The sequence below is a fragment of the Semicossyphus pulcher genome, unplaced genomic scaffold (genome assembly GCF_022749685.1).
Source record: "Semicossyphus pulcher isolate SPU_LCO1_2020_fin unplaced genomic scaffold, fSemPul1.0.p SCAF_9, whole genome shotgun sequence".
NCBI lineage: Eukaryota > Metazoa > Chordata > Actinopteri > Labriformes > Labridae > Semicossyphus > Semicossyphus pulcher.
In genome coordinates, this window is record NW_027211770.1 from 17,974,881 (window position 1) to 17,996,879 (window position 21,999).

Genomic DNA, 21,999 nt, shown 5'->3' on the forward strand with positions numbered 1-21,999 from the left:
TTTCATTTTAAAGAAGATCACTTTGATGCCATGTTTGCTTATTATTAGGCGACAAAAGTAAAAACCCAACATGATCTTTATATTTACAATACAATTACACTTTTAAATGTACAGATGAAGCGATGATGAGCTTTAGAGGCTAAATTAAAACATTGGTAGAAAACTACACTGAAGAATACAGCAGGCGAAGTAAATAAAAGTGAACACATACAGCAGTCACAAGCTACTATCATTCATCTTATGTACAAATTACACTCAGTGTGTATTACTATTTATGTAAAATAAAGAACTATTGTGCAACAGCAAGTCAAGAATTTCTTTGAGAGAAACACATTACTATACAACAAAAGCAAAAGATTATAGTAACACTAACCATAACAAATGAATAGAAACTAGAAAATCATGTTTTTTTTAACTTGTTTTTTGACTTTGCAAGACAATGTTTTATTTTGAAAGGTTAGTTACAGTCTTGTTTATTTTCTATCAGAACTCTTCCATTGGTCTGGAAGGACAGTGCCCTCCAGTTGAGCACGTTCCCTGCAGTGAAGTACAGCTCTTGTGTGTAGCTCTGGATTTGACAGGGGGAGAGGATGTAGTTCCACATGTGGACGTCAGACATCATGCCAACGAACGACTGTTTGATGTCAAACCCCCCACCATGGGTGTCCTGGTCCTGTGGACAATGCAGAGGTTAAAGAGTTGGGAAATAACTGCAAACACACGTTGAATTAGCATATTAGCATTAGCAGGATTTGATTGGAGAAAAAAAAAATGTCTCCTGAGAATTTGCAGGATAATTGTGCCATCATTTTCAATAAAGGATGGCACAATTATCCTGTGATGTGATTTATTGTCTCTCCTGCTAAGAGTTAAAAGATTATCAGAAATCGATGGATTGCCCTGAATATTCAGCTGGAGCTAGAAGTCTGTCAGCAATGCACAAAGCCTGGAAGAAAAAACAAAACCAAAATTTGCTGATATGCAGGACTGATGCTAGGGACAAATGCTGTGTCCGAAACCGCATACTAACGTACTGCCTACTACATAGTCACAGTATGTACTGCATACTGCCTACTAACCTGACTATAAGGATGCCGTTGGCATCATACTCAGAGCCGTCTTCTCCGTATCACGTAACTTAATCATTTACGTATGTCCGGTCTGATCTCCGGTCCATCTCCGCCATAGTAGAAGCTGAATAGCCGCAATGCATTTTGGGGCGGTTGAGTACAACCAGTGAGCTCCCGTCTCATAATCAAATATCCGGGCCGATCTAGTATACTTCCGGGCATTTCTCGCATACACAAAATTGCATACTAGGAGATGGGAACGCATGACATACTCAATTTTTATCACGGTTAGTATGATTAGTATGATAGTACGATAGTATGATATTATGCGGTTTTGGACACACCGTATTTCTTGGCCAGCAACAGTCGCCAACCAGCAGAGACTTCAGGAAATCACTCCTGGCTAAGAAAAAGTCAGAATATGGTGCCGTCTTGTGTTTCCAGTCTTTGTGTGAAGCTAAGCTAACAGACTGCTGACTCTAGCTACAAATTAAGGGTGCAGACATTAGTATATTTCCCATAATGTTGAAAAAGTATACCTGTCCAAAAACAATGACGATTGGCCCGTTGATGCTCGATCCTGAGGTGATGTACCTTCTGCTTGAGGGCTTTCCATCCAACCAAACTTGCACCAGGCCGGACACAGAGTCCCACGTGGAACAAATTGAGTGCCACGTGTTGGGCTTAAAATCCAGCCCTTTAAAAGCTATAAAATTATTCCTGACTAACATGTGAATCTCATTATTTGCAACACCTCTGTAAATCAAGAAGTCGTTGGTCTTACTGGGTGTGGCTAAAGAGAAAAGGGCATGATCTCTACTCTGGTCCGTAAAGGTTCTGTGGAAATTACAAACACATTGTTATTCATCATGATTTCAGTTGTCACAGATAAGGGAAGCTGTTTTAATAATTCTGCATATTCAACAATACCTTAGACAGACGGACACGGCCCTCAAATCCTCTCTTGATGTAGACATCCTAACATGAGCTGTGTTGGTCTCTTGTGGGAAGGTGAACATTTTACCTGACAGATCTTAGACAAAGAGAGGAATCAGAATACGATGAGTAAATGACAAAATCAACAAAGTAATACAATAAAAAATCCTATCATTAGATTCATTGATTGTGGTAGCAGCTTTGAGATATGTTCAGTTTCCATCTGTCGAGTCACACCACTGATAGCTAATATAGCAAACTGCAAAATACATTCACTCACATTTGTAATGTAGGTCAGGTTTTATTTTCCCTGCCTTCAGTTTAGTGCTGAACTTTGCCCTCTACACTACCTCCCCATAGCTTCTGTCTGCCACGCCATGTTCAGGCGAATGATTAGACACTTCTCATAGAAAATGCATCAAAGCTGACGCCTCCTCCCTGTTCACTGCATTCAGTGTGTTTGTCCTTTGATTTCTTGTTTTGATATCTGCCATTATCTAAAATAATAATTCGAAGAAGTCACTATCTATCGCCGAATGAGGTAACACAGTGATGATTGGGCCTTTGAAAGCCTTTGCATTTGCAGTATTACAGACTGGGTGTCTGTGGCGACTTTTGCAAAAAAAATCACAAGTGGCGCCCAGTTAGTGACGCGTTTTCCATCACCCAGCAGTGGTTGGTCTGCCAGAGAGGGTAGGCGGAGCTAAGTGGCTGCTTTTCCGGTCTCTGCAAGTGTTGCAAGTTAACAGTAATCTATTATGGCTAAACACACAAAGAAAAGATCGATGACTACAGATACAACTTCAAAAATAAGTGAAAATCCAAAGAAAAAGAAACAAATTCGACGCTCAGATGAAGGCAAACAGTCTGAAAAGGAAAATGACCGGCAGCGAGGAAAATCAAGACCGTAACAAAAGGAGCGAAATGTGGATGTCTGCTTAAATTGGGAAGTGTGCTCCTGTAATTACCGTTCAACACCAAAGGTGCCGCCATAGAGAACGAAATTAAAATCTTCAAGACTATACCTTTAAACTCCTCATTGTAAATGGAACCCCTATTGTATGTTTTATTATTAAGATCCAAGTTAAAGATGGTGTTTATGTGACAATTTTACACTGAGAGCTGTTTCTAACATCTTAAATACATTGATACTTAGAAACACGTCTAAATATATCAGATGAAGGCAAACAGTTTAAAAAGGAAAGCGACCGTCAGCGAGGAAAATCAAGAGTATCGCCATAGGTGCCGCCAAAGAGAACAAAACTGAGATCTTCGAGATTACAACTTTAATGCCCTTTTCCCTGTTTCCTGACTTTATACTTGTTTACTTGTCTTTACTGCCTACTTGTTGCAAATAGACAAAAATAATTGTCATGTATAATTAAGGTGCTGTTTAATTATATTTTGTGTAATTCAAAATATGGATTACAAAGATAATTGCATATATCTTTCTTTCTAATTAATTAGTATTTTTTTGCATGCCTTAGAGTTAACATTAGAGGATGATCTTTCTTACCTTGAGAAGCGGCAGCACAGACCGTCAGCATCACCAGTAGAAGAAACCACGCCATCTAACATGAAGACATAAACAGCAAAAAAATAAGAATACAAATCAAATGCCACAGTGTTACTTATAGTTTCACCGTGTAGTAAGCTGCAAATTAAAAAAGAAATGTTTGTATATGATACAGTCATGTTATTTTACAATGTACATATCATGCCTTCGTCTTACCTTGAATCTTGTGTCAGAATGTTGTGTACAACAGTGTCTGTGGCTGTGGGTTTTATACTTTATCTGCTTCCTCATTGTAGTCATTTGCTCAATTTATGGCTTGATGTCCCAGTAATTTGTAAAAGTACAAGGACAACTGGGGGCTATTAGACCTGTCTTATGAGGTGTATTGCACATACCAAGATAGAGCCGCTTAATCAATGCAGATAATGAACAAACAAAATCAGTTTACAACACGGTCACATGTAACTCAGTTAGAATATGAAAGTAAAATAGATATAAGGAGAAAAATCTACTCAGTCACAATACAGCTTGATGTTTTTAAAACTTGCTAATGTCACATTTCTAAGAAATATCTGATCTTCCCTTGGACAGAAAATCTTAAACAAGCATTCATCCTTTAACTCCGGTGACCCCCCTGACTTTTCAGTGCCACAAGCAGTTCCACATTTGTGGTTTGACTTAAACAGGATGAACTATAATAACTTTTCTTCAAGAGCAGTTATCAGGTAAACATTAAATCTGTGTCAGGACACGAGACTCCAGACACGGTGATACCTTATCTCACTTCCTCATGCGGACGGGCTGCTCACGTGGACCAGATTTATCCATCCGTTTTGCCTTTCAGACCGTCAATATCATCGGTTAATCTAATCAATCTTTTTATTTTGTTTGTATTCCATGGCCACTCTGGGGTTCTGTTAATAGCTGTTACTTTTGAGCAGTCTTTGCACCTGTCATGCACTGCTAAGAGTCGTTTTGCTTGTTTAGACAGAACTTGGCCTCTATTTAATATGTAGATAAGATCAGTTGTTGTTATATGCATATCCAAGATAATAGTTGACCTCTTACCAACTCGTCTCCCATGCTTATCAGTATCATGGAGTTGTCAGGTGTATTATGGTTGTTATAAGCAAGAGAGGGATCTACAAAACACCACTTTAGCAAATTAGAATTGACTCACGCCGAAATGTTGACATGGTTAAGTGAAACCCGTTACATGTGACATGGAATTAGAGGAAACATGATTTGGACTTTGCAAGACATTGATTTATTGAACTATTATCAGCAGCCTGTCAATCATGTTGGAAACCATTACTATATACCATACATATTGCTGAAGAAATAAGTAATCGAAGATAAAGGAAAGCTTTTCTTGCACTAAACTAAAAGATGAGCTTGATTTGTTAAGCTAACACATTATATATGCATGCTCATTTAACTATTTAATTATTGTTCCCTGCTTAAGCACCCCCCGTCATTTTTAATCAAGATGTAAAATTTTAACAAAGTGGATGTTTTACTTTCTCAGTGTAGTTGGTATTCATTTAAAGTTTCATGACAGCTCATTATTTTGTCTTCTATCAGAACTCTGCCAGAAATCTGAAACTCCAGCGCCCTCCAGTTCAGCACATTTCCTGGAGTGAAGTTTAGACCATCCATGTAGTTGTGAATCTCGCAGGGGGAGAGGATGTAGTTCCACATGTGGACGTCTGTCATCATCCCGACGAAGGACTGCTCGGCGTCAAACCCCCCACCATAGGAATCCTGCTCCTGTAGATGCAGAGGTTTCAGATTTAGTACATAAAAGCTAAATCGTGCAATATCTGTATTTAATCTTTTACACCAGAAACACACATTAAATGTTGGAAAAGGCATATACAGCATTCAGTAAAAGACAATTAATATATAATAGTACCTGTCCCAAAATAATTATTGGAGTCTCTAGGATGCCTGATCCAGAGCTGGTGAATTTTCTAACCGAAGGCTGTTCATCAAACCACAGCTGAACGAGTCCAGTGGCAGAGTCCCATGTGGTACAAACAGAGTGCCACGTGTTCAGCTTGTAGTCATTCCCTACAAATTCTGCTGCTCTGTCCTTGACATGGACCTCCATCTCCTTTGTGTCTTCATCCCAAAAAGTCAGGAAGCCATTGAGATCAGAGGGTGTGGCCAGAGAGAAAAGGACATGATCCCTCATGAGGTCTGTAAAAGACCTGTAGACAAAAGCAAGACATGAACATAAATGTTCATGATTCCCTGTCAGAGTTAAATCAGGTTCTTTTATGCATGCTGCACATTTAGTTGTACCTGTGACAGACGGTTACAGTACTCAAATCCTCTACTGATGTATTCAGCCTCACATGAGCCCTGTTGGTTTCCTGTGGGAAGGTGAACATTTTACCTGACAGATCTGAGAGAGAGGGCGACAGAAAAATGTTCAGATTATTTATTTTTATTTTTATTTTTTTTAACTTAGATTATAATTTTTGCCCGTAGCGTAAGTCTTAAGGTTGACCAACAACATAATTCATCATCATTGTAATAATTATCATTATTTAAATTGCGGTAATCAACTTCATCATACAGGAAATAAGGAGCATTTATAAACCACAGATTCTTAAACTTGTTGGCATTCATGTTAGCTTTGCTCATGTGGCAACTCCATAGTTCAAAACTTAAAAGAAACCATAATGCTTTGTGAAGGAAGAGACTACAAATGTTAAACAAAGAGAGAGGCTATTTATATTAAATAAAACCCCTTTGGTTGAATACATTTACATGTAGGCTATTTCTCTCTGCATATAGAGACATTGGTTCCTGAATGAGAGGGAAACTTGCACCAGTGTTTTGGTTGTGTCAAGTCATATCCGCAATCATCGAAGTTACTTTTTTGTGTTTTTCCTTTCCTTTTCCTTTCCCCCCATTCTTTACAATTGTGTTTATTTAAAATGTTTGTGAACATCAGACACATCATCAGATATATGCACATTAATTAAAGATACATTCCTTATTCAAAATATTGAATTTACAATATTGGGGGAAAAAAAGTGTTTGTATTGTTATTATAATTTCAGAAAAATGTATTTTTCTTAAACCTTTAAGAGTATTAAATGAGAGGAGAAAGTTTGAGGATGAATTCAGAAAGACGAATACAAACTTTTTACACTTGAATGCTACTTCATAATTAATTTTGGGTTTCCCTCTGTTAAATAAGGATTGTTTTTACCTTGAGGACTTGCAGCACATGCTGTCAGCATCACCAGCAGCAACAAAAACTTCATCTAAAACAAAGACAAGATACACAATGTATTTCACTAAATACGACACTTTTGAGTATCTGTTATTACTCTGTGAGCCAAATGATACAAATAATTCTCCTCTTATCGATTGGATGGCTACAATAAACAATCCAAGAGTTGAATACACAGTATGATATGATCATTTGTTGTAGATCTTACCTTGAAATCTGTGCCTGGATGGTGTGTGCCGCAGTGAAAAGGGTTCTGGGTTATATACACTCACTTCTTCCTTAATGCCTGTCATCATTGTTTTGTTTTTACTTCCTCCTACATTGTTTTGGTTTCAGGGACCTGAAAACCCGGTTGTTTCACAGAGAGAGCCTTCTGCTGAATTCTTGGAATCAATACTCAATGTTGTTTGTCATGTTGCAATAGTCTTTATTTTGTAATGCATATGAACATTATTATGAGGTTTATACACTCACTTCTTCCTCAATGCCTGTCATTGACTTGTTTACTTCTCTTGACTTCCTACTTGTTGCTTCCTCATTGGAGTCATTAGCTTAAAGGTATAATAAGTAGGATTTTAATAGAAAAATAAAATATTGACTTTTACAAATATAATATGATATAAATCATCACTTATGGGCCTCTATACATGTGTGTTGGTGAGTGTGTGTGCAGACCCTTGTGAGACCCTTCCCTCTGCATCTATCCTGCTTTGCTTTGCACGGGACGTTTTCGGGAGGGGCGCTGTTGTGGTTCCCTGAGCCAATCACAGCGTATAGGTGAATGTGGGAGTGGTTCAAATTAGCAACTGGGCCCCATTCAGACCCGCGAACATGGCGAAAGAGCAATGCAGAGTTGGCCTTCTTCACAAGCAGTTCCAAATTTGTGGTTTGACTAAAACAGGATGAACATTAAATCTGTATCAGGGAGACTCCAGGCACAGTGATACCTTATCTCACTTCCTCATGCAGACAGGCTGCTCACGTGGACCAGATTTATCAATTCATCAATATCATCTGTTAATATCTTCTTTGTTTATTTAGATAATATTCACACAATCAACAACTGTAATGAGTTGAGTTTAGACCTTTACTATAGCTGTGGCAGGTACAGGAGCAAACAGGCAGGTCATGACACAGTACAGTAATCTTCAGGCTTAGAGCCAAGAGAGTCTACTGGACCAGGGGATCGGGCTGGGGAAGCCGAACCAAAAGACAGGTGAGTGCGGTAAGCTGGTGGCACACACCTCACACATCAACATGTTACATGTGTTATGAAACCTGACATTGATGTGAATCTGCATTAATTATAGCTACCATGTGCTGTTAGATATTCACCCACTGTTGGGTAGCAAAAACCACCTTTCAGCCCTTTAATGTAACCAAAAAATATCATTAAAGTGGAGCAAGGAAGAGGCTGATGCATAAAACAGATCTAGTACCCTGTTAAAATCTGCCAATATACTCTTTGTTTACATTTGCCTTATATGCACTTATGGCGTTAAAACGTTTAGTCTTGTGTAAAACCAGTTCCAAACTGTATGCTTCATAATATTGTCCCATAATATCAGTAACAAATAATAGATGTGACGTATCTGTAATAGCCGTTAATTTTGAGCTGTCTTTGAACCTGCCATGCACTGCTAAGAGTTGTTTTACTGGTTTGGACAGGTGTCACTCATGGAGGGAGAGCCAGCCACTTACGTGTTCTCCGAACCTATCAGGTAAAGGGGTGGGACGGAGCAGGAGCGGAGAAAGCAAGAGGAACAGGAGAAAGGGAAACTCTGTCTGTTAAGTCAACAAAGTTTAAGTTCGGTTACTTAAGTCTTATATTGACAAGAACGTTTTTTTGTTTGTAGTACGTTGAGAGTGAGTTGTTTGGATTCCTTGTTTGGTCAGTAAAATGTCACATTGTTAGTGCTAACTGTGACCACGTTATGAGCTATCGCTAATTAGCGATGCAGTCGCTATCATAAGGGGAAAGCTGTGTGTGTGTGGAAGGAAACATATTTCTGTACCGAGCTTCTGAGTAAGTATAGACCTTGCCTGAAAGTATAATCATATGAACATTTTAGTCAAGATAAAAAGACAGTTTATTGGTGAATTTTAAATAGTTTGCTTCGGACCTGCCGCCCCGCCACTGACGGTGCTGTGAAGTGCTCTGGACTCGCCTCTGCAGGGTAGAAGACGGCTAGCTGTACACGCTCACAGGCCGCAGGAGTGTTTCCCATCACACCAAAGTCAACGGCGCAGGACCTGAGGTTTGAACTGGTTACAACCTCTGAATGTTAAAGGAACCGTGAGTACTGACAAACATTAAAGAAAGGATTCATTTGAGCCCCAACATACACGCCGACGTATTGTACCAATAGACTGAGTTTATAAAATCCCGGGTATCAGTGCTTATTTCTTTTCTTTTCTTGGTTTTACTTTATACTATACTGGTTTAGTACTTTCTTTGTTGATGTTTACTGTGCATAAGGGGGGGGGGGGGGGGTTATAGTGTGGTTATAACACATTGCATGGGACTTTTCTTTTGCTCACATCAACAGTCTAGCTAAAATTATAAGCTTGGCCTCTCTGCACTCTCAGCAGAGATATCATACACTGCACAAAAAATATGAACGCAACACTTTCTATGTACACAAAAGACCTATTTCTCTCAAATATTGTTCACAAATTTGTATAAATCTGTGTTAGTGAGCACTTCTCCTATGCCCAGATAATCCATCCACCTCACAGGTGTGCCATATCAAGATGCTGATTAGACAGCATGATTATTGCACAGGTGTGCCTTAGGCCAGCCACAATAAAAGGCCTGCAGGAATGTCCACCAGAATTCAAAGTTCATTTCTCTACCCAAAGGCGTTTCAGAGAATTTGGCAGTACATCCAACCGGCCTCACAACCGCAGACCACGTGTAACCACACCAGCCCAGGACCTCCACATCCAGCATCTTCACCTCCAAGATCATCTGAGACCAGCCACCCAGACAGCTGCTGCAACAATCGGTTTGCATAACCAAAGAATTTCTGCACAAACTATCTCAGGGAAGCTCATGTGCATGCTCGTCGTCCTCATAGGGGTCCCGACCTGACTGCAGTTAGTCGTCGTAACCGACTTGAGTGGGCAAATGCTCACATTCGATGGCGTCTGGCACCTTGGAGAGGTGTTCTCTTCATGGATGAATCCCGGTTTTCACTGTACAGGGCAGATGGCAGATAAAGTGTAAGGCGTCGTGTGGGTGAGCGGTTTGCTGATGTCAACGTTGTGAATCGAGTGGCCCATGGTGGCGGTGGGGTTATGGTATGGGCAGGCGTATGTTATGGACGACGAACACAGGTGCATTTAATTGATGGCATTTTGAATGCACAAAGATACCGTGACGAGATCCTGAGGCCCATTGTTGTGTCATTCATCCACGACCATCACCTAATGTTGCAGCATGATAATGCACGGCCCCATGTTGCAAGGATCTGTACACAATTCCTGGAAGCTGAAAACATCCCACTTCTTGCACGGCCAGCATACTCACCGGACACGTCACCCATTGAGCATGTTTGGGATGCTCTGGATCGGCGTATACGACAGCGTGTTCCAGTTCCTGCCAATATCCAGCAACTTGGCACAGCCATTGAAGAGGAGTGGACCAACATCCCACAGGCCACAATCAACAACCTGATCAACTCTATGCGAAGGAGATGTGTTCACTAACACAGATTTAGACAAATTTGTGAGCAATATTTGAGAGAAATAGGCCTTTTGTGTACATAGAAAAAGTCTTAGATCTTTGAGTTCAGCTCATGAAAAATGGGAGCAAAAACTAAAGTGTTGCGTTTATATTTTTGTTCAGTGTATTTATTTTTGATCAGTTATATGCATATCCAAGATAATAGTAGACCTTACCAACTCATCTCCAGTGCTAATCAGTATCATAGAGTTGTCAGGTGTATTGTGGTTATTATAAGCACAAATAAGGGTAGTTTCAGGAGGGCTACACAGACAAGAGGGATAAAATACCACTTTAGCAAAAGTGATACCTGTTATATGTGACATATAATTAAAGAAAACATGATTTGGACATTGATAGTTTATCCAAAGAAGTTTATTGCCAGTTGATTTATTGAACTACTATCAGCAGCCTGTCAATCATGTTGAAATTAGAGTTCTGCACTTCTCCTTCTATTGGAAACCATTATTGTATACCATACATTATTGCTTAAGAAATAAGTAATCAAAGATAAAGGAAAGCTTTTCTTGCACTAAACTAAAAGATGAGCTTGATTTGTTAAGCTAACACATTATATATGCATGCTCATTTAACTATTTCATTATTGTTCCCTGCTTAAGCACCTCCCCGTTATTTTTACTCTAGATGCAAAAGAAAAACAAAGTTGATGTTTTACTTTCTCAAAATAGTTGGTATTTGTTTCAAGTTTAATGACAGCTCATTATTTGGTCTTCTATCAAAACTCTGTCAAAAATCTGAAACTCCAGCGCCCTCCAGTTCAGCACATTTCCTGGAGTGAAGTTTAGACTATCCATGTATTTATGAATCTCACAGGGGGAGAGGATGTGGTCCCACATGTGGACATCTGTCGTCATTCCAACGAAGGACTGGTTGACGTCAAACCCCCCACCATGGGAATCCTGCTCCTGTAGACATGCAGAGGTTTGAGATTCAGTAAATACAATTTCCTCTGTACAATATTTGTATTGAAAGCTATCGTTAGAGATATACTGTACATTAAATCAAAAGATCGCATATACTAAAACAATTTCAGACAATACTTGTAGATTCAACTGTACCTGTCCCAAAAGAATGATAAGAGGCCCTCCTATGCCTGATCCAGAGCTGGTGAATTTTCTAACCGAAGGTTGTCCATCAAGCCACAGCTGAGCGAGTCCAGTTGTAGAGTCCCATGTGGTACAAAAAGAGTGCCACATGTTCAGCTTGTAGTCCTTCCCTACAAATTCTGCTGCTCTGTCCTTGACATGGACCTCCATCTCCTTTTTTGCTGCGTCCCAAAAAACCAGGAAGGCATTGTCATTAGAGGGCGTGGCTAGTGAGAAAAGGACGTGATCCCTTGTGAGGTCTGTAAAAGACCTGAAGACATAAGCAAGACATGATCATGCATTATACTTTTCCCAGTCAGAGATAAATCAGCTTATTTTAAGCATGTTTTACATTTGGTTGTACCTGTGACAGACGGTTACAGTACTCAAATCATGTGTCGATGTAGTCAGCCTCACATACGCTCTGCTGGTTGGCTGTGGGAAGGTGAACATTTTACCTGACAGATCTGAGAGAGAGGGCGAGATACATTTTTTAAAAATGTTTTCTATTTGTTTTGTTTTTTTGTTTTTTTTTAGCTTAGATTATAATTCAAGACTCAAGGTTGATCAAAACATAATTTACCATTATTAGAATAATTATCCAGTGTTTCCGCTACATACATTATTGCCGCCGCTGCTTTAGATTTCTATAATGTGTAAATTGCAACTTCGCTCTAAGAAAACTTAAATCTTTGTGGAAGAAAAGATGTCGACTACAAATCTTAAAAAGAGACACTATATGTCAAATAAAGTACTTTAGTATCTATTTGTTGAACAACTTTATTTATGAGCTATTTCCCTCTGCAAGTAGAGTACTTGGTTCCTGAATGAATGAGCATCACTGTTTTGGTTGTGTCAAGTCATGTCTGGAATTACACATCATCGATGTATCTTTTTTCCCCTTTCCTTTTTACTTGCCTTGGTTCCTTATAACTTTGTTTAATCAACATGTTTGATCAGTCAAATCAGATATATGTACATATTTGATTTAAGATAAGATACATTTCTTGTTCAAAAGTTTGAATTCACAATGTTTCAAAAAAGTCAAAGTGTTTTGTAATTCAATGACAGAAAAGTAAGTTTGAGAGTAAATTAAAAGAACACATACAAACTTTCAACACACTAATTTTGGGTTTCCCCTCTGTTAAATAAGGATTATTTTTACCTTGAGGACTTGCAGCACATGCTGTCAGCATCACCAGCAGCAACAAAAACTTCATCTAAAACAAAGACGAGACACACAATGAAAATACTTCATGTCTTTGTTCCATTGAATACAATGCTTTCTATTAGGTTTCTATTCATAATCTGTGTGTCAAATAGTTAAAACAATTTTACTTTGATCTGCATCAATCTCTTAAAATTATTTTTCTTTTCATTTGTATATCTTACCTTGAAATCTGTGCCTGGACAATGTGCGCAACAGTGAAAAGGATTGTGGGGTTTGTGCATCGTGTGTCTGTGCGTTTCCTTCCTTTATCTACTTCTACTTTTTTTTGGTTGGGCTTTCTGCTGAATCAGCGACGAGGGGTGTTTGTCGTGTTGAAATAGTCTTTATTAGCAATGCAAATGAACATTATTGTGAGCAACTCCAGGAAGATGAAGAGAAGTTGGCCTGTGGGAAAAATGCCCAGAAAACCTCATTTACCCATATAAGCAGAATTTGACAGCATTAAGGGCCTTTCTGTTTTCTAAGTTAGAGTTGTAGGTCTTCTTTTGTCTGCCTCAGAGATAGTCTCTTTTTGCGCTTGTACCTGTTTGGTGTTTCCTGTTACTGTTTTTTATTATCTAGCACTTGTTGTTTCATTGACTTTTGATCAAGACCTGGCAAATGTCCTTATCAAAGGTATTAAAGAGTGGTTAAGGTTTAGTTGTAGTCCTGATCTCTTAATCATACACCAATGCTTCTGCTGAACGTCTTCATCTCATCATTCATAGCATGCCGGGAGCTCAACAAGTCATTGTGAGTGGGCAGAGAGAAAAAAAATGTGATCTCTGTGGAGGTCTGTCAAGGATCTTTTAGTGATTGAAAATAATTATTTGAGCATGCAGCCCTTTCACAGTGAGAGATACAGTTGATTCTTTAATTCATTTTATACATTTCGAGACAGTAAGAGAACTGAAATCTGGTCTTTATGTAGCTAAAATGACAGAAACCATGTTTGGTTTGACATGTATTTTGATTTAATAGTTTGATTAATGTCTGAACTGTTAACATGGAGGAGGTGGGCTTTATGACCTATACTGCAGCAAGTCAGCAGGGGGCGTTGGAGATGTGTTGGCTTTACTATTGGGGAGCTGTAATTTCGTCCATCTTTATACAGTCAATGGTTTGAACATATGCTTTAAGGGACTGTGTCCCCAAACCTTGATTTCAGAGTGCTTCACACCGGCGCTTACTGTTGCTAGGTTGCTAGTTGTCTCGCGGCACTTCTGCTTCCCTTGGTAGTGACCGTTAAGTCTGCTTTACATTGATCTATATGCTTCATATTTGCTTTTATTGGCTTTTATTAGCAGCAGCTCTAGACCTGGAAATTACATCCTCGAAAAAAGAAAGGATTAGCTTCTCCTTCACCACTGTTTTTGACAAAGTTGCTATCGTAAGTCCCGCCCCTTCTTGATTTTGATTGGCATGGCGGTGTTCCAAACGTTGAACTATTTTCAACTGAGATCTCTGTGAGCGCAGCGACAAAACACAGCTGACACTGAGGACATGTTTGCACTTTTTACAAGGGTGTTTGTCGTGTTGAAAGTCTTTTTATTTTGCAATGCAAATGAACATTATTGTGAGTAACTCCAGGAAGATGAAGAGAAGTTGGCCTGTGGGAAAAATGCCCAGAAAACCTCATTTACCTAAATAAGCAAAACTTGACAGCATTAAGGGCCTTTAGAGTTAGAGTTGTAGGTCTTCTTTTGTTGCCTCAGGACGAGTGCATTCACAATGAGATTTTTTTAATTCTTTTTGCGCTTGTACCTGTTTGGTGTTTCCTGGAAAACCTACTTACACCAAGATTGGTGAACTGCGGCTGTGTTTATTCCCATAAGGCAGCAGAGTACAATGTTGATACTTGTTTAAATGTGAAATTCCTGGTTGAAAATTGCATGCTGTGTTGCATGTGTAACCACAGTGATATCCTGTTGCTCTGAATGTACCCCATAAAGTAAGAACTTTGTATAGGTGGTAAGCAAAAACCACCAGTCCAGCCGTTTTAATGTTTACATTAATTATTAGAACAGAGTTAGAAGGATACTTGTGTATTACCTTACAAGAGATGAGTGACAGGTTGTGAATTTATTGTCAATCACCACTCTGACAATAATCTGGTACTCTTTTGCATTTTGAAAAAGTGACACACAGTTGTAAAGATTGTGTTTTGTAATAATCGGTGCGTCTGTTTTTGTCTATTTGTTTCTTCAATTTTTGCTTTTACTACGTCGGTTTTTACAAAAATAGGTAAGCAAAGAACAAGTTTCAACTCTTGGAGCCTCATGACTTAGTAACCTTAATCAAATTTCAAAATTTTATGTTAATTTATGTGTCCATGTACGTGTTCAACAAACATGGTGTGTTATTTATTTTCAGGCAGAAGTGATAAAACATGGAGAAACTTTAACCTTCTGCCAACAGGAGTAAGACTACCGTTCACAAAAGAAGGAATAACTACAAAACGGCCAAGTGCTTCCCCATTGAGTGGAGATATTTTTATTTTCAGTGTTGTAGCAACGTGCACAAACAGCTGCACCACTGCAGCCTTACAACATGAGATATTCACCCACTGTTGAAAAGCAAAAACCACCTTCCAGGCCTTTTAATGTAACAAACAATTATCATTAGAGTAGAGCAAGAAAGAGACTCGTACACAAAACACAAAAGAGACAGATTAAGCAAAATACCACTTAAGGAAATTAATTAGAATCGACGTATTGATTAGTCAACTGATACCCTTTACATTTGATATCGAATTAGAGAAAACGTGATTTGGACTTTGCAAGACATTATTGGTTTATCCAAAAAAGTGTAGTGCCAGTTCATTAATGTATCTTCTATCAGCACCGTCAGTCATGTTGAAATCAGACAGAATGTGACATTCTCTACTTCTCTTTTGGAAACCTACGTTATTACAAAACACATAAGCAATCAAAGATAATGAAACACTTGTCTTGCACTAAACTAAAAGATTAGCTTGTTTATGATTTTAAGATTATATTAAAAGCAGGTCAGTGAACTACATTTCAATACTATCTGACCTACACACCAGTTTCCTCCTCATCCCCCATAATATATGCAGACCCATTTAACTATAGTTCCCTGCTAAGGCACCTGAGCATTTTATTGCCATCTTTACTCCAGATGCAAAAGTAAAACAAAATTGATGTTTTACTTTCTTTATATAGTTGGTATTTGTTTCAAGTTTAATGACAGCTCATTATTTGGTCTTCTATCAAAACTCTGTCAAAAATCTGAAACTCCAGCGCCCTCCAGTTGAGCGCATTTCCTGGAGTGAAGTTTAGATTGTCCATGTAGTTGTGAATCTCACAGGGGGAGAGGATGTGGTCCCACATGTGGACGTCTGTCATCATTCCAAAGAAGGACTGCTTGAGGTCAAACCCCCCACCATGGGAATCCTGCTCCTGTAGATGCAGAGGTTTGAGATTCAGTAAATAAAAGCTAAATTGTGCAATATCTGTATTTATCCTACACACCAGTAATACACATTAGATAAAAAATGGCATTCATTCATTGAAAAGACAATTAATGTATATTATACCTGTCCCAAAATAATTATTGGAGTCCCTTGGATGCCTGATCCAGAGCTGGTGTATTTTCTAATCGAAGGTTGTCCATCAAACCACAGCTGAGCGATTCCAGTTGTAGAGTCCCATGTGGTACAAATAGAGTGCCACATGTTCAGCTTGTAGTCCTTCCCTACAAATTCTGCTGCTCTGTCCTTGATATGGGCCTCCATCTCCTTTTTTGCTGCGTCCCAAAAAACCAGGAAGCCATTGACGTTGGAGGGTGTGGCCAGAGAGAAAAGGGCGTGATCCCTCATGAGGTCTGTAAAAGACCTGTAGACAAAAGAAAGACATGAACATACATGTTCATGATTCCCTGTCAGAGTTAAATCAGGTTCTTTTATGCATGTCGAACATTTAGTTGTACCTGTGACAGACGGTTACAGTACTCAAATCCTGTATCGATGTATTCAGCCTCACATGAGCCCTGTTGGATTGCTGCGGGAAGGTGAACATTTTACCTGACAGATCTGAGAGAGAGAGCGACAGAAAAATGTTCAGAATAGTTCTATTTTTTTTCGTTTTTTTTTAACTTAGATTATAATTTTTGCCCGTAACGTAAGGCTTAAGGTTGACCAACAACATAATTCATCATCATTGTAATAAGTATCATTATTTAAATTGTGGTAATCAACTTCATCATACAGGAAATAAGGAGCATTTATAAACCACAGATTCTTAAACTTGTTGGCATTCATGTTAGCTTTGCTCATGTGGCAACTCCATAGTTCAAAACTTAAAAGAAACCATAATTCTTTGTGAAGGAAGAGACTACAAATGTTAAACAAAGAGAGAGGCTATTTATATTAAATAGAACCCCTTTGGTTGAATACATTTACATGTAGGCTATTTCTCTCTGCATATAGAGACATTGGTTCCTGAATGAGAGGGAAACTTGCACCAGTGTTTTGGTTGTGTCAAGTCATATCTGCAATCATCGAAGTTACTTTTTTGTGTTTTTCCTTTCCTTTTCCTTTCCCCCCATTCTTTACAATTGTGTTTATTTAAAATGTTTGTGAACATCAGACACATCATCAGATATATGCACATTAATTAAAGATACATTCCTTATTCAAAAGTTTGAATGCTACTTCATAATTAATTTTGGGTTTCCCTCTGTTAAATAAGGATTATTTTTACCTTGAGGACTTGCAGCACATGCTGTCAGCATCACCAGCAGCGACAAAAACTTCATCTAAAACAAAGACAAGATACACAATGTATTTCACTAAATATGATACTTTTGAGTATCTGTTATTACTCTGTGAGCCAAATGATACAAATAATGTTACTCTTATTGATTGGATGGCTACAATAAACAATACAAGAGAATAATATATGATATAATCACTTAAATCCAATTTCTGCAGTATTATATTTGTAAATCTTACCTTGAAATCTGTGCCTGGACAGTGTGCGAAGCAATGAAAAGATGAGTGAGTTTTGTACACTCACTTCTTCTTTATTTCTGCCTGTGGTCATTGTGTGTCTGTGTGTTTCCTTCCTTTATCTACTTCTACTTTTTTTGGTTTCAGGAAACTAAAAAGTAAACGCCTGTTATTTCATACAGAGGGCTTTCTGCTGAATCAACAGAATCAGCACTGAAGCTTCTTAATTTTGTTGAAATAGTCTTTATTTTTGAAATGCAGTTGCGCAGAGAAAGGCTCTGACTGTGGTTTGTGCTTATGAACAGCAGTTCGGAGTACGCTGCCTTCTTGGAATCACTGGGTGGAGTCCTGCCTAGGGACTCTATGGTTTTACTGGGGTACTTACTCTTGTGGGCAATGATGGAGAAACCTGGATTGGAAGGAACGGCCTGCCCGATCTGAATCCTAGTGGTGTCTTGTTGGACTTCTGTGCTCGTCATAGATTGGCCATAACAAACACCATGTTCGAGCATATGGTGATTCATAAGTGAACCTGGTACTAGAACACCCTAGGCCAAAGATCAATGTTTGACCTTTTTGTCATATCATCAGATCTGCGGCTGAATGTCTTGGACACTCAGGTGAAGGGGTAGAAGAGCTGTCAACTAATCACCACTTGGTGGTGAGTTGGATCGGATGGCAGGAGAGACTGCTGGACAGACCTGGTTAACCTACACGTGTAGTGAAGGTAAACTGGGAATGTCTGGCGGAGGCTCCTGTCCACAAGGCCTTCAACTCCCACCTCTGGAAGAATTTCAGACATGGGGACATGGAATCAGAGTGGATGATGTTCATAGCCATTGTGGAAGCGCCTGCTAGGAGTTGTGGCAAGAAGGCCATCAGTGCTTATTGTGTCGGCAACCTAAGAACCCGTTAGTGTACAGTTAGTGGTGAAGGTAGCCGTCAGGCAGAAGAAGGAGGCCTTTCGGACTTGGTTATCCCAAGGGTCTCTTGAAGCAGCAGACAGGTACCGGGTGGCCAGAAGGGCTGTGGCTTCAGTGGTTGTAGAAGCTAACACCTGGGTGTGAGAGAAGTTCAAAGAGGCTATGGAGAAGGACTTTCGATTGGCTTCAAGGAAGTTCTGGAAGTTACTCAGGAGGGGGAAGCAGGGATGGACTCAAATTGTTTTCAGTAGGGGTGGAGAACTACTAACCCAGCCTGGGGATATGGTCAGACGGTGGAAAGAACACTTTGAGGAACTCCTGAACCCAAAAGTGGATTGCTCCCTCCATGTTGGGAATGAGTCTCTGTCTAAAGTGAAGGAGGTGAAGATTCTCTGGGTTTTGGTCACGAGCGAGGGTAAAATGGATATTGAGATTGACAGATAGATCAGTGCACCACCGGACCATCGTGGTGAGGAGGGAGATGAGCCGGAAGGCAAAGCTTCCAATTTACCAGTCTATCAACGTTCCAACCCTCACCTATGGGTAATAACTGAAAGAATGAGATCGTGGATACAAGCGGCTCACATGAGTTTCCTCTGAATGGTGACTGGGCTCAGCCTTAGAGATAGGGTAAGGAGCTCAGACATCAGGAGGCTGATTCAGAGAGAGTCTGTTTTTGCACTTGTACCTGTTTGGCATTTGTAGGAAAACCTGCTTGCACCAAGATTGGTTGACTGAGTGGTAATGTTGATACTTGTTTAAATTGGAAATTGCGGTTTGAAAATTGTATGCTGTGTTGCATTTGTAACCACAAAGATTTCCTGTTGCTCTGAATATACCCTTTAAAGTGAGAACTTATAGGTGTTAAGCAAAAACCACCAGTCCAGCCCTTTTAATGTTTTAATCAAGCAGCAACCTTCGGTGTTGAAAAATGAAGCCAATGCGGAAGTGCAAAAAACTGCAGTTCCTCGAGTGGCCACTTGAGGCTGGCTCCAGAAAACAAGAAATAACAGCAGGTGGGAAAATGCCAATTTTTACAGCAGAAATAAACATGTTTACAGCCTGGTACAAAAAAACGGTTTTGTTATAAATGGCTAATTTTATTGTTCAGGATAACTGTACGAGGGGTGAATTTTTTTATAACACACCCGTTTTGATTATATTAAGCCTTATATCATAGGGGCCCGATCACTTGATTGACAGGCGGATCCTGCTGGCTGTCTGCTAGACGTCAACACAGACACACAGACACTGAGCTTAACTTCACCTGTTTGTGTTGTTGGAGCATTTTGGGGATTTTTTAATTCGAAGTTTGGACAAATAATCTCTCTGTAGGATTTATGGAGCTTTATGGCCGTGCAAGAAGTCTGAGCTCCAGCTTTTCAGTAAGTTAAATGCTAGTGTTATTGTATTGAAATATTTTTAGCAGTAAGTAGCAGGTATACTGTGCTCGCTTTAGCTGGCTTGTTAGCCTGTTCAGTGTTTATCAAACATTTATTTAATTGTCGGCCAGAGAGATTACAGAAGAAAAGATCGGTTATTTTATGTTTCGGCTCGCCGCTGACCCACCGGGCGAGCGAGCAGCCAGTCCGCTACTTCTTTAGTCTCATAACTAAACACCTGCAGTCAGTCACCGTCACAAACAGAATCTCCTCCTGGCAAAGTCCAACTAGCTCATTCATTATTTATAGGAGGAGCATATAGCCTAGCTTCATAGCTGTAGCTGGCTGATTCCTGCGGCCCGCCCTTAGAGCTCCGCCATAGGCTTTAGCTCGGTCACGCTCTGCCTCTTTGCCCATCTCTGGATAAGCCGGCTCTGGCATTTACAATATGGCGACCCCCAGCGCCGGCGCAATTCAGGCTTCAAAACGCTTCTTCAGACACCAATGGGTGACGTCACTGAGACTACGTCCATTATTTATACAGTCTATGGTCTTAATGTGTCATTAGAATAGAGCCAGAAGGATACTTATGTATGATTATGCAACACTCTGTTTTGTTTAAAAGTTGAGTGACAGGTAGTGATTTTATGGTTATTGAAAAATAAATATTCATGCATGCTGGCCTTTTACTGTAAGAGATACAGTTGGTCCTTTAATTCATTTTAAACATTTAACAGAGAGACTGTTACAGAACTAAAATTTGGTCTTCATTTGGTCTGTAAAAAAAGAAAGTTTATTTTGTGATTTAAAATATATAATGAGTAAAAATTACAAAGCAAGTACAAAAATATAACAATACATGTAGGTGCTATATCAAAAATATGTCAGGACTATAGAGCAAAATGTGAACTACCGGTTCTTGCAGCCTGAACAGCAAACATGTAAGCACCGCTCCCCGTGTTTCCAACCCATCATTCGTGATTTATGAAAAAAGGCTTTGAAGCTTTGAGGCGCACTACAAAACAGTCAATCACAAGTCCCGTACAAAGAGAGAGGATATTGTTAACAAAATCTTTTTGATATCCTCACTTAGCTTTTTAGTCAACATATTGTTTCATCCACCGTCTTTTTGTTTTGCACAAGCCACTACGTAGATATTTTCATGCCTTGGCCTCTTACAATGTATCAGATAAACAGAGAAGGCAAACAGTTTACACTTTAAATTTCTGTAATTTGCTGTGCACATTGTGTCATGATCTTATGATTATACGTTTTACACACTTCATCATCACTGCCAGTAAGTTGTTTTCTAGATTCTTTATGTATGATGCTTCTTGATTCCTGTAAAATCGGCCACTGCTAATTTTCTCTGTTTGTGGCATGTCAGGACAAAGAATTTACGAGATCAGGGCTGTAGACAATCTAGATTGATTATCATATAATTGCATTTTTTTTTTAGCATGTACATGAATATCACTGACACATCATCCTTATGTGAGGCAGCATTTTGGCTGGATCGCCTCTTTTGCTTTAGCAGCTCCACTCTTCTGTAGAGGCAGTGAAAAGGGTAGATGGTAAATCTCTAAATATTGTCAGATAATACAAATCCAAAATATAATTTAGCTTGTTAGAAATGTCTAAGCAACGTATTCGTTTCCACCATTACACTTCTTTTGTCTTCCAGTTTTCTCCAATCAGTGCATACATAGCCGTCCTCCTCATGGATGACATCATTTAAGACCCTTCGATCTCTTCCTCCGCAAACCCTGACCTTCCAAACAATAAGACTTATTATACTTTAAAATATTAAGCACATTTTTTTATCATAAACCTTTCAAATTTAAGATGTCACGGCTGTTGTCTGTGCAAAGGCACTTCAAAAAGGTGGTATTCGAAAATACAACATG

At 39.2% G+C, this 21,999-nt stretch overlaps 4 protein-coding genes across 4 annotated transcripts; all 4 read right to left on the reverse strand.

The window, feature by feature from the left end:
• Nucleotides 1-457: 457 nt before the first annotated feature.
• Nucleotides 458-3,577, reverse strand: LOC138584171 (C-reactive protein-like). Its single transcript, XM_069656346.1, has 4 exons — nucleotides 3,523-3,577; nucleotides 2,001-2,103; nucleotides 1,610-1,907; nucleotides 458-673 (listed from the first exon to the last, which is right to left on the reverse strand). The coding sequence occupies exons 1-4, from the start codon at nucleotides 3,575-3,577 to the stop codon at nucleotides 458-460; spliced, it is 672 nt and encodes a 223-aa protein (XP_069512447.1).
• Nucleotides 3,578-4,766: 1,189 nt separating this feature from the next.
• Nucleotides 4,767-7,014, reverse strand: LOC138583993 (C-reactive protein-like). Its single transcript, XM_069656093.1, has 5 exons — nucleotides 6,981-7,014; nucleotides 6,749-6,803; nucleotides 5,830-5,932; nucleotides 5,438-5,735; nucleotides 4,767-5,292 (listed from the first exon to the last, which is right to left on the reverse strand). The coding sequence occupies exons 2-5, from the start codon at nucleotides 6,801-6,803 to the stop codon at nucleotides 5,047-5,049; spliced, it is 702 nt and encodes a 233-aa protein (XP_069512194.1). The 5' UTR covers nucleotides 6,981-7,014; the 3' UTR covers nucleotides 4,767-5,046.
• Nucleotides 7,015-10,858: 3,844 nt separating this feature from the next.
• Nucleotides 10,859-13,046, reverse strand: LOC138584057 (C-reactive protein-like). Its single transcript, XM_069656184.1, has 5 exons — nucleotides 12,998-13,046; nucleotides 12,771-12,825; nucleotides 11,970-12,072; nucleotides 11,579-11,876; nucleotides 10,859-11,425 (listed from the first exon to the last, which is right to left on the reverse strand). The coding sequence occupies exons 2-5, from the start codon at nucleotides 12,823-12,825 to the stop codon at nucleotides 11,207-11,209; spliced, it is 675 nt and encodes a 224-aa protein (XP_069512285.1). The 5' UTR covers nucleotides 12,998-13,046; the 3' UTR covers nucleotides 10,859-11,206.
• A 2,533-nt stretch (nucleotides 13,047-15,579) lies between these two features.
• LOC138584054 (C-reactive protein-like) lies at nucleotides 15,580-17,871 on the reverse strand. The gene is made up of 5 exons (XM_069656182.1): nucleotides 17,791-17,871; nucleotides 17,540-17,594; nucleotides 16,767-16,869; nucleotides 16,375-16,672; nucleotides 15,580-16,237 (listed from the first exon to the last, which is right to left on the reverse strand). Exons 2-5 carry the CDS (start codon nucleotides 17,592-17,594, stop codon nucleotides 16,019-16,021), a joined length of 675 nt encoding a protein of 224 aa, XP_069512283.1. The 5' UTR covers nucleotides 17,791-17,871; the 3' UTR covers nucleotides 15,580-16,018.
• Nucleotides 17,872-21,999: the final 4,128 nt, after the last annotated feature.